We start from the raw sequence: 12,411 nt of genomic DNA, 5'->3' as shown, positions 1-12,411 counted from the left end.
CTTAAGGAGAGTTTATGTCCTACAAAAGTGTGTTCACAGTTTCCTATTTCCCGCCAATGGTTTTTACTATTAATCTTTTAGTAGCTGGCCACTTGAAAAGCATCGTTTCCGCTTCATGAAACAGGGCCGAAAAATAAATCTGCGGATAAGGGAAGTGGCGGGGAGTTACCTTCCTAGCCCATCAAAGATTGGCTATCTTCGAGTTTCTCCTGCGGGCACTTCCTGAGTTTTCTGTCGTGCGCACTGAATAAACGAAGGAGGAATTCTCTCAGCATTCGTAGTATTATATGTTGTGCAGTGGGTACAAGTGACTTACTGGACCATAGTAGCATGTGGTTTATTGCAGTCCCTTTATTCGTCCTCTACCTCGGTGCCTCAGCTTGACAGTCGGTTCTTTACAACCCTTTAGCGCGAAACCTGAAAACCGAGGTGCATACCTTGACTCTGCTGTGCATTTTGGGAGTTGTAGTCATTTATCAATGGTCTTGTCAAAACGTGTTCATGTTTTGACCAGATTACTTATGTGTGAATACTCGTTTTTAGTACACTAAAAAATGTGAGTGTCTTACACAGAAAAGAAGCGTGGCAAAAAATTAAATTCTAATTTGAAAATCTGGATTCAGCTGGTCGTGGTGGTGCGGGCATATAATCCCAGTGACTGGGGAAGGCTAAGGCAAGAGGATCCAAGTTCAAGGCCAACCTCAACAATTAAGAGAGGCCCTATAGGGAATTTAGTAAGTACCTGTCTCAAAAAAAAAAAAAAAAAAAAAAAAAAAGGAAAGGACTGGGGATGTAGCTTAGTGGTAAAGTGCCCTGGTTTCAATCCCTAGAACTAAAGAAAAAACAAAAACAAAACAACAACAACAACAAAAAACACATGAAATCCGGATTGATAGTTTTTTTCTTTTTTTTTTTTTTTAACCTATAAGGGACCTCAGAAAATGAACTTGAATTAATCCAGGTAGATGGGAGTATGGGTGGATGAATGTGGCTGTGCCTACCTGTAATCCCAGCAATTAGGTGGCTGAGGCAGAAAGATCCAAAGTTCAAGGCCAGCCTCAGCAATTTAGCAAGACCCTAAACAACTTGGTGAGACCCCACTGCAAAACTTAAAAGGAGCCAGGTGTGGTAGTACACACCTTTAATCCCAGTGGCTCAGGAGGCGGAGGTAGGAGGATCGTGAGTTCAAAGCCAGCCTCACAGTTAGCGAGGTCCTGAACAACTTAGTCAAACTGCCTCTAAATAAAATATATAAAAAAGAGCTGGGGATGTGACTCAGCGGTAGAGCACCCCTGGGTCCAAATCCCCAGTACTATACACACGAAATAATAAGTAATAAAATATTGAGAGAAAACCCATATGATCACCAGATGCAAAAGTGGTAATTTATAAAATTCAATGTACAATGCTGGGTGTGGTGAAACACACCTGTAACCCTCACAACTGTAGGCTGAGGCAGTAATATCGGAAGTTCAAGGCCACCTCAGCAACTTGGCAAGACCCTATCTCAAAAATAAAAATAAATTTAAAAGGGGTTGTGGGACAGTGGTTAAAAACCCCTGGGTTCAATCCCCAGTAAAACAATAAATAAACAAAATGTACAGTTCCTGGAGAATTTAGATATTAGGAAATACCCTAAATTCAGTAAGTGGAATATGTCAGGAATTAGAAACAGGTATTTAACACTGGAGACATGACCGTTAAAAAGTCAGGAACAAAACAAGAATCACCACTATAATTCTGAATAGACCTGCAGTTACTAATCAACGTGATGAAATTGAAAGAGGGTGGCGGAGAAAAAAATTAGCAGATAATCATCTAAAAAACAATTTTTAAGTTGTTTCAAAGCAATCAGGATTGGACTAGGAGTGTAGCTCAGTGGTAGAACTCTTGCCTAGCATGTATAAGGCCGTGAGTTCAATTCCCAGTACAGGGTGGGGCATGGGGGGTATTAAGACTAATTAGTGAACAGTAACTTCCTGGGCATGCAGAAATAAATAGCTTTCTCTCCCAGTCAAAAGCTGCTATGGTGTGAGCTCATTTCCATTGCTGCCAGTTATAGGCCATGACCTTCCTAGGCAGTGAGTTTGCCCCAACCCCTGTAGGTCTTGCTAAGGTTAACCCCCCCCCCCCCAAAGTGCCTAAATCAATGAAGTTTTATTTAACCAGCCTAATTCCAGCCCTGTTAATCTAATCCCAAGTGTAATCTGCTGGCTCCTGATAGTACATACTAGTTAATTTCAGTTCCTTCAATATGTAGTTCTTCCTCCTTTATCAGGCCCGCAGTCCCCAGATTATACTGAAATTTAAACCTGGTTTCCATGGCTTCACAGCCAGGAGAGGACATGATATCAATTCTGAAAGAGGTTTTTTATAGGGAGGTTAAGTACTTCTGCAAGCTCTGAGGGTACAGAGGTGTCTTTAGAACCCATATTCTAAGGTTCCCATCGAATTTCAAAGCTTCAGGTCTTTCCAACCAGGATCTATAGAGCTCTGTGACCATCAAATCCCATGTCTACTCTTGCACTTCAGGAAATAAGAGCCTCTTTGTTAAGCTCCAGGGAGGGCCCCAGGCTCCCCAGTTTAGCCTTTAACTGACATACCCTCAGTTTCTCCTTTAACGGTCTACAAAGTATTACTTGCCTTGTAATAAACATTGTTTTCCCCATATCTATCAAATGTCTGAATTGTTGCTTAGGCAATATGAGTCCTCTTTTGAAATGTTTTCTATGTAACTACTGGTGACGTCTTCCGGCTACCTTATCCCAAGGACTGAGGAAAGCCATTCCACCATTCCCAAATCTCATCTTGCTGGTTTTTTGCACCAGTGTACCACCTATGTCAGCTCTGGTCCTCAGAGAAGCAGAAAGGATTATGGTTGGCCCTCTGTATTCATGGGTTCTGTACCTACAAATACAAACAACCTTGGATGGGAAACATTGTATTATATTTTTATTTTATTTTATTTATTCATACATACATACATACATACATACTAGGGATTGAACCTAGGGGCAAGAAGTCCATGGAATCAAAGGGGACATGTCAACCTGAAACTCAGTATCCACTTTGTAGCCTTTCTAGGATCTGCTAAGTCCTCTTCCCAAGAGAAGTTCTTCTTCTGAGTGGCTCACTAGTGACTATATTTAGGGAGTGTAGACAGGTCTTGGATATAAGTCTGGGGTGTCCTCTCACATTGGGCTCAAAATTTGTCTCTCTAAAGCTTTCACCCAAGACATGTTATTTTTGTCTGGGCTCAGAATACATTTTGTCCACATCAATCACAGCAATTATTGGGCATTTACTGTTATATATAACAACTTAATTCAAGTTCATTTTCTGAGGTCCCTTATAGGTTAAAAAAAAAAAAAAAAAAAAAAAACAACTATCAATCCGGATTTTTTTTTTTTTTTTTAATTTTTTTAGTTCTGGGGATTGAAACCAGGGCACTTTACCACTAAGCTACATCCCCAGTCCTTTCCTTTTTTTTTTTTACTTTTTTCTTTTGAGACAGGTACTTGCTAAATTCCCTATAGGGCCTCTCTTAATTGTTGAGGTTGGCCTTGAACTTGGATCCTCTTGCCTTAGCCTTCCCCAGTCACTGGGATTATATGCCCGCACCACCACGACCAGCTGAATCCAGATTTTCAAATTAGAATTTAATTTTTTGCCACGCTTCTTTTCTGTGTAAGACACTCACATTTTTTAGTGTACTAAAAACGAGTATTCACACATAAGTAATCTGGTCAAAACATGAACACGTTTTGACAAGACCATTGATAAATGACTACAACTCCCAAAATGCACAGCAGAGTCAAGGTATGCACCTCGGTTTTCAGGTTTCGCGCTAAAGGGTTGTAAAGAACCGACTGTCAAGCTGAGGCACCGAGGTAGAGGACGAATAAAGGGACTGCAATAAACCACATGCTACTATGGTCCAGTAAGTCACCTGTATCTAAGTTTCTCCATTAATCTAAGTTTCTTGGTATTTCCTTAACCTTTTTATGAACACTTCTTTTCCCAGGAGCAGGCTCTTGGCAATTCTCTGACCAGTTTCTTTTATCAGGTTTAGGGTTACCAGATTTAGCAAATAAAAATACTGGACACAATGTTAATTTGAACTTCAGATAAACAAGGAACAATTTTTTTTTGTTAAGTATTTAGCAAATATTGCATGGGATATGCTCACACCAGACATTTATTCTAAAGTAATTTGGCATACTATTATTTTATGTGTGGCACTGGGTATTGAACCCAGGGACACTTGAACACTGAGCTACATCCCCTAACTTTTTTTTTTTTTTTTAATTTGGGACAGGGTCTTGCTCCATTGTGGAGGTTTGCCTTGAATTTGCTATCCTCCTGTTTCAGCCTGTGTGTGTGTGTCACAGAGCCTGGCAGCATACTGTTATTTTGACAATCCTAGTCAGGTTTAAACACTTCCCCCAGATGACCTTATCATTTTCTCAATCTTAGGGACAGTAACATGCTACAGGATAGTTGTTTTTTTCCCCCCCATGCTAGGAAAATAAACTTGTAGAGAAAAATAAAGCAGTTGTGTGGAAAGAAGCATAATTGTGAGGTCAGGAGATTCTGTAGAACAGAGAAATTGCCTTGATGACTTGTAAATCCTAGTTCTGGGATGTGTGTGTGACTTGGCTACTATGAAATAAACTCACAGTCCTATAATAAATTCCCCCCTTTGCTTTAGCTTAACTTGGGTTGTCCTCTGACCCTTGATGCTCAATGAGTTCCATTTCTGCTATCATCCTAGCCCCAATTTCTTATAAGCCTGGAATTTTGTAAAAGCCTACCAAACTTTTCATATGATCCCAGTTGTCTACCTCTTTCTTGGAAGTAACCAAGCTTAAATGATTAACACTTTGAAAATATTATCTTGAATTGGCTATATCCTCTAATATAAGATTAAGGCATAAAAAGCAGCTGAGTGTGGTGGTGCACACCTGTAATACCAGCTTCTGGGCAGACTGAGGCAGAAGGATTCCAAATTCAAGACCAGTCTGGGGAACTTAGTGAGACCCTCTCAAAATACAAAATAAGAAAAAAGGGATGGGGATATTGCTCAGTGGGTAGACTGCCCCTGAGTTCAATCTCTAGTACTGGGAGTGAGGTAGGGAAGACATGAAAAGGCTATTCTTTAAAAAAAAAATTTTTTTAAAGTTGTAGATGGACATAATACCTTTATTTATTTATTTTTATGAGGTGCTGATGATGGAACCCAGTGCCTCCCATGTGCTAGGCAAGCACTCTACCACTGAGCTACCACCCCAAACCCGAAAAGGCTATTCTTTTATTTTTAAAAATTATATTATTTTTAGTACTGGGGGTTGAAACCAGAGGCTCTTTACCAATGAGGTACATCTCCAGTCCTTTTTATTTTTTGAGACAGGATTGCTAAGTTGCTAAAGTTCTTGCCAAATTGCTGAGGCTGGTCTCAAAATTGCCATCTTTCTGCCTCAGTCCTCCCAAGTCTTTAGGATGACAGGCATGCACCACTGTGTCTGGCTGTTCTAACTTTTAAACCTACAATACCATCTGAAAATGAAGTTGCTTAGGCCTCTATCTGAAATTATTTTTCCCAAATAGCTGCATGTCTCTCCTCTACTTCATTTGGGTCTCTGTTCAAATATTATCTACTCAGAGAAGATCTTCAGGATCATTTTATCTAAAATAATAACTTCTTACTGCTCTACCCCCTTACACAATTGTCTTCATTAAAGCACTTACCACCACTTCACATGTTGTGTACTTATTTACTGTCAGTTTCCAGTCACTAGAATGTTAGCACTGGAACTTTAGTTGCTTACTTACTGACACGCCCCCTGCACAAAATATAGTGCTTGGCACATAAGTGTTGAATAAATGAATGTTATGCTTGACTGAACTGAACTAGGAAAGAGGTGGATATTCATACTTCCACCTTAGATTTAGAAATTTAAGATATTCTGTAAAAGAAGAAAAATGGTTGTACAAAAACTGTAAAAAATCAGTAATTCATGGAATGCATGTCAACAAAATTCATAGAGGCTTAAGTCTTAAAAGTGCCTGAAATGAGAGCTGGGTGTGGTGATGGACTCCTGTAATCCCAGCAGCTCAGGAGGCTGAGACAGGAGGATCTTGAGTTCAAAGCCAGCCTCAGCAAAAGTGAGGCTCTAAGCCCTAAGCAATTCAGTGAGACCCTGTCTCTACATAAAATACAAAATAGGGCTGGGGATGTGGCTCAATGGTTGAGTGCTCCTGAGTTCAACCCCAGGTATGCCTTCCCCACAAAAAAAGTATTTGCAATGAACTAAACCAAAGGATGGGTATTCAATTTAATTTGAGTTAGTATGAATCAGTTTATACCATGGTAGTCCTTAAAGAAAAACCCAAATGGAAAGTAAGAAAAACTTCCAAGATTTGAATGAAGATGAAAATAGGAGAAATTCAGATATAAAATGTAGATTCTTGGTTTAAGTAGAAATGGGAAGCCTTCTGGTAGTTTACACTCAGTGAACTACATTTTTACTCTGTGACACTATAGGTCTTTAGAGTTTAAAAACTAGTTTCATTTTTCTGAATTTTTAGCAGCTAGGTGCTTCTCTAAAAAAGAAAACAGAAAACTTAGGGAAAATAGAAGTTACATTCTGAATTTCTACCACTAAAGATTACATCTTAAAACAAAGAAGTAAAAGTGAGAATAAAAATATTTTTGTCACTGTTAACCAAAAACAGCTTATCAAATATAGAAAGCAAATTTTCATTTTTCTTACAATTAATCTTCACTATTTCAGAAAGAATATCAAAATTATCTAACATGCTATTTTATATACAATGGATATATATAATCAATGATGATTAACTTAAATACACATATCTTAAAAATCTTTGCTTTGGCTAGCTAAATTTTTAATATTTTATGAACTAGTTAGCCTTGAGTTATGAATTGACATATATTTTTATCAGACTTATAAAAGAAATACACATTCTAAATGACTCCCATGTACCATTTACTTTTTTTTCTGAAATTATGTTTTAAATGATGGGAATGAGCAATAATTATATCAATAACAGCCATATGACTATTTTATAAACTTCTATTTATTAACTGAAAATCATTATTCTACCAGCTCTTATGTCAAGAATATCCATGTTGGCAAAATACACATTAGTAAATGATCTAGTTCTATTTTATGAGTATATGATTATTCTATGTTTGGTTATATTTAAAAAAATCTATTCCCTCATTCTACTAAAAGTTCCATTTCTAAGATTACTCCACTATGTTTATGTTTTTGTGACCAATTTGAAAGATATCATATCATTTAAAATGGATTAAATTAGCTCTTCAACTTCTTGTTATATGTTTTTACATTTCTTTCTTTCTTTTATTTTTTTGGTACTGAGGATTGAACACAGGACCCTTTACATCTGAGCTACATCCTTAGCCCTGAACTCCTTGATATATCTAGTAATTACTTGGAAGAAACAGGTCCTGCTTATTTCCAACAAAATGGAAAGTTCCAGTGTGTGAAATAGTTGTAGGCAAGAAAAGCTGTTGGGCAAAGAGGTAAAAGACATAATATGACTAAAGGAAAACTTTACTACATATAAAGAAGACAAATAAGATATGTAGGCAGAGATCCATAATGATAGCATATGTGATCTATTATTTCTAAGCTTTTCAGGTATTTTATAATAATAGGAACAAAAGGGTAATCTTCCCTAAGATGTATATAAATGGTTTGCAATTAATTAATTAATTAATCAAATCCAACAATACTATACCACTGATCTACACCAACTCTTTTTATTTTGAGACAGGGTCTTGCTGAGTTGCCTAGTCTGGGCTCAAACTTGTGATGCTCCTGCCTCAGCTTGCCAAGTCACTGGGATTATAGGCATGTGCCATTGCACACTGCATGGTTTACTTTTAAAGATAAATATATATTGATGTATATTATAAATAAAAACATGTTATTATTGCAACAAAAAAATGGCACATGAAAGCGAGCATTTTAATATAAATGATTAGAATATATTTATACCATTTATAAATCTATACCTTAGAAGATAATACTAAAATTTTGCTCTATATAATACCACCCTAGAATTCTTAAAAAAAAAAAAAAAAAATCACTGGGAAGAATTAGATGACTGTGAAATATGTTCTCCCATTACAATACTGCTTCTGTCATTTAGAGTTCTAACAACATTTGTAGCTGGAGACTGAAGCACTTTACGAGAAAGCCTCATTCTTCCATCAGCTGGATCACGTCCGAAGTATTTCACCTATGTTAAAAAAATTTACTTTTAATGTTACAGCACATTGATTAACCTCCAAAATTAAAAAGTATATGATCTAAATAAGGCAATGATTAAAATTTTTACTCATTTGCTGAAGACACAGCTCAGTGCTATGGAGAAGTATATGCTCAATAAATTATTTGGTTAAGTAGTTAATATAAAAAAAAAGGAAAGAGACAGGTCATTTAGTTTCTGATTATAACCTTCTGTTAAACTCATCTGTGCCTTTTTATTGTCTCCGGGTCCCTATATTGGAATACCAGTCAAAGCCATGGTGAATGATTCTTTCTTCCTTTCTTTTTTTTAATTTATACACTTTTTTAATATACATTTTTTTTTTTTTTTTGGTTGTTGATGGACCTTTATTTTATTTATTCATTTATTTATATGTGGTGCTGAGGATCGAACCCAGGGCATAACACATGCTAGGCAAGTGCTCTAACACTGAGCCACAACCCCAGCCCGAATGATTCTTGACAAGGCTTTCTGCACCTAATTGTGCTACAAACTATTCTAGATTATGTTCAGGTCACTCAGATTTTCACTACTGCTCAGGAAACCAAGAGTTTATTTGGCTTCCCTGAGGAAAATGGAAGTTAGGGGGGAATGTGGAAGTTTTAAAGTCCATCGTGATGTCAAAAACAACTTAAAACAGAGATATGTCTTAGTTCTCCTTTCCCTGGAGGCACCAAGAACAATGGGACTATAGGTCAGGAACAAACTAGTGGCCTTAGTTACTCAGGTCATAGGTATTAGGTATAACTGGAACAGAATGTGGCACAGCCAAAAACCCCAGATCAGTAATGACTTCTTTCATCTACTAAAGGTACTACAAAAAAAAAAAAAAAAAAAAAATTATCAGCATTGTAGACTTGGACAACATGACTCTTATCAAGCTCAAAGTGGTGGAGAAACAAAGTCTCAACTCCTCAAAAACAACAGTAAAGGCTTCCAATAAGGCTAAGGATCAGATTCTTATATCTGTCCCCAAACTACTGAGTCTGCACAGTCAACACGCTCATGTTTTCTTCTTCTTCTTTTTGGTACTGAGGATTGAACCCAGGAGCACTTTATCACTAGGCTGCATCCACAGTCTTTTTTTTTTTTTGAGACAGGGTCTCATTAAGTTGATGACAGTCTCCTTGAATTTGTGATCCTCCTGCCTTAGTCTCCTGAGTTGTTGGGATTACAGGTGTGTGCCACCACACCAGATTTCATGTATTGTTTAAAAGCTCTAAAGATGGCTACTGTTTTAGCTTAACTGTAAGTTCCTTGAGGGTAAAAACTGTGTCCTAAATCCTTGGTGAGTCTATATAAAGGAACCCTAAGGTTAAAATAGAACACTGCATATAAATAATACACATCGTAGATGTTAATTCTATCCTTTCGACTTCTCGAAAACAAAAATTAAAACTTCAAGTATAATTTAGAAAATTTAGGCTGAAAGTTTGAACACAAGTACCTGAATTTCTTGGCCAACTTCTAATCCTAGGGCAGTGGGATGTTTAATCTGAAAAAAAGAAACAAAAACGAAAAACACCATGTTAGAATACATTTTGGACAAAAGATTAATTGGTTTCTCTGATTATGAAATCTGCCAGTTGGGAATGGTGGTGCAAACTTATAAATCCAGCTATGTGGGAGGCTGAGACAGGAAGATTGCAAATTAGAGATCATGTTTCAAAAAAAAAGGCTAGAGATGTAACTCAGTGATATAGTGCTTGGCTACATGTGTGAGACCTTGGTTCAATCCCCAGTACTCTGTCTCCACCTCCTAAATTTGTTAATTACAAAATTAAAGTAATACAGGGATATTGAGAAGAAATTAAAAGTCATCCAAATTCCTTCTACCTATAGATAACTACGGCTAACATTCTAATGAGTATCTCTTCAAATGTCTACTATGTACTGCTTTTATAAAAATGGGCCTTTTTTCATTCAATAATATGTTGAGAATGTCTTTTCATATCAATAAATGAAGCATTACAGAGGAGTATACAAACTATATATTTTATTTAATTCCTTAAAGATGGTTACTTTATTGTAAATTCTCAGCATTGCAAATATTAATAATTGGTAAATTTAGGTGAAAGATATATGAGTGTTCTGTGTATTATTCTTTTAATTTTGCTGTAGGTTTAAAATTTTTCAAAATAAAAAGTTGAGCCAGGTGTGGTGGGGCATGCCTGTAATCCGAGCAATTTGGGAGGCTGAGGCAGGAGGATTCCAAGTTCAAAACCAGCCTCAGTAACTTCAAGAGACCTTGTCTTAAAATTAAAAAAAAAAAAAGGGCTGAGGATGTACCTCCCCTGGGTTCAATTCCCAGTATCACAAAGAAAAAGTTGAGGAAAAAACACAAAGTTTTGGGCTGGGGTTGTGGCACAGTGGTAGAGTGCTCACCTAGCATGTATGAGGTCCTGGGTTTGGTCCTCAGCACCATATAAAAATAAAATAAAGGTGTTGTGTCCACCTACAACTAAAACAAAATATTAAAAAAAATAAAAATAAAAAAACCCCAAAAAACCACAAAACCCCAAAATTTTAGTGTTGCATCCATCCTTTAGTCATCTATCTCTCAAGTTCCTATATGTGGAACTTGTGGGATCACAGACATTTACGAAACATTCTCTAGAGTTTGTCCCAAAGTTTGTCTCCTAATAACAGTATAGAGAATATCCTCCTTTTTCCTAACTCACACTAGGAATTTTCATGTATTTGGAAAGTTAAAAACATACTGATTTTATTGCATTTTAAAGAATTGATATTGATATTGAATACTATGATTGGCTTGAGAGAAAAAAATAAAAACCAAAAAAGCCTGGGATCAGTGGTAGGAGTACATGCCTGGCATGCACGAGTCCTTGGGTTTAATCAGCACCAAAATAAATAAATAAATAAATAAAGAAAGAAAGAAAGAAAGAAAGAAAGAAAGTCCCAAATGAAAATCAAAAAGCTCGACAATATTCTTTGCTCATTTTTCTATTGATATTCGTTTTTCTTACTGATATATAAAATCTGTGTATATAAGGCCCCTGTTGTTTGTTACAAGCGCATTCCTGTAGGTTGTTTGTCTTTCATTATTACTGTGATTTTTGCCATACAATTAAATAAAAAGTGCAGTTAGATTTTACCAATTTATTTACATTTTTTTGCCTTTGATATGATTAGAAAGAGTTCCTCAGCACAAATATCAAAATATTCTTATTTTCTTCTACAGCCCTCCTCCTAAAAAAATTTATTTCTCATTCCTATGATCTTTTTAAAAAATTTAGCTCTTTAACTTGGGATTTTGCTCTTAACTTGGGATTTTGGTATAAAAATGACTGAAGAGCCTACTTTATGATAACCAATTATATACAATGATACATTCAATAATTTGTATTTCTGTCTTCTTTTTTTTGTACTGGAGATTGAACCCACGGGTGCTTAACCACTGAGTTATATTCCCAGTCCTTTTCATTTTTTAAAATTTGAGACAGGGTCTGACTAAGTCCTGCTGAGGCTGGCCTTGAACTTCTGATTCACCTGCCTCAGGCTTGAAAGTTGCTCAGAGTATAGTCAAGTACTGTTGTACCTGGCAATTTTTATTTCTTCATTGAGTGAAAAATGCAACTTTAAACATATATTACAGTCCTATTTATATAACTGGTTTTTTATTTTGGGGGGGGGGTCTCTTTTTTGTTGTATAGATTATCTAATTCTGGGCCAATAATACTGTCTTTTATTTTCTATAGTTTTATGTTTTAATATATGGTAAAATAGATACTCTTATTATCCCCTGACTCCTGTATTTCATTGAATAGGCTTATATTATTAGTCTTTCAGATGTCTGAACTACAAAAAAGATTAATGAATTTAAAAACCTTTCATGAATTATCTTCCCATGATTGGTTGGTCAGTAGAAAACTGGGAAACCAGGGTTACATGTGGATAGTTTTAGTCACTGCTATATGCTAGTTCTAGGTGTTGTTCAACCTCAAAATGCTTAGGAGAAACAAATACCTGTGATAATGATGTAAAATCTTTTGTCAGCAGTAAATGCTATTTTTGTTTTCTGTACTTAAACTAGTAATCAATAAAGTGTACATTTCTCACCAATCCAAG

At 36.2% G+C, this 12,411-nt stretch overlaps 1 protein-coding gene across 2 annotated transcripts in view; it reads right to left on the bottom strand.

Moving 5' to 3' along the window:
• Nucleotides 1-8,000: 8,000 nt before the first annotated feature.
• Nucleotides 8,001-12,411, bottom strand: part of PNPT1 (polyribonucleotide nucleotidyltransferase 1) — a 57,101-nt gene continuing 52,690 nt past the window's right edge. For both annotated transcript variants that reach the window (XM_079110209.1, XM_079110210.1), the window contains exons 27-28: nucleotides 9,770-9,817; nucleotides 8,001-8,292 (exon numbers count right to left, since the gene is read on the bottom strand). In XM_079110209.1, coding sequence (XP_078966335.1) covers nucleotides 8,137-8,292; nucleotides 9,770-9,817 — 204 coding nt within the window. In that variant the 3' untranslated portion in view covers nucleotides 8,001-8,136. The remainder of the gene's footprint in view (nucleotides 8,293-9,769; nucleotides 9,818-12,411) is intronic.

Source organism: Sciurus vulgaris (genome assembly GCF_902686455.1).
Source record: "Sciurus vulgaris genome assembly, chromosome: 14".
NCBI lineage: Eukaryota > Metazoa > Chordata > Mammalia > Rodentia > Sciuridae > Sciurus > Sciurus vulgaris.
Note: the sequence above shows the minus strand (reverse complement) of the source record. Positions and strands in the feature narration are given on the sequence as shown.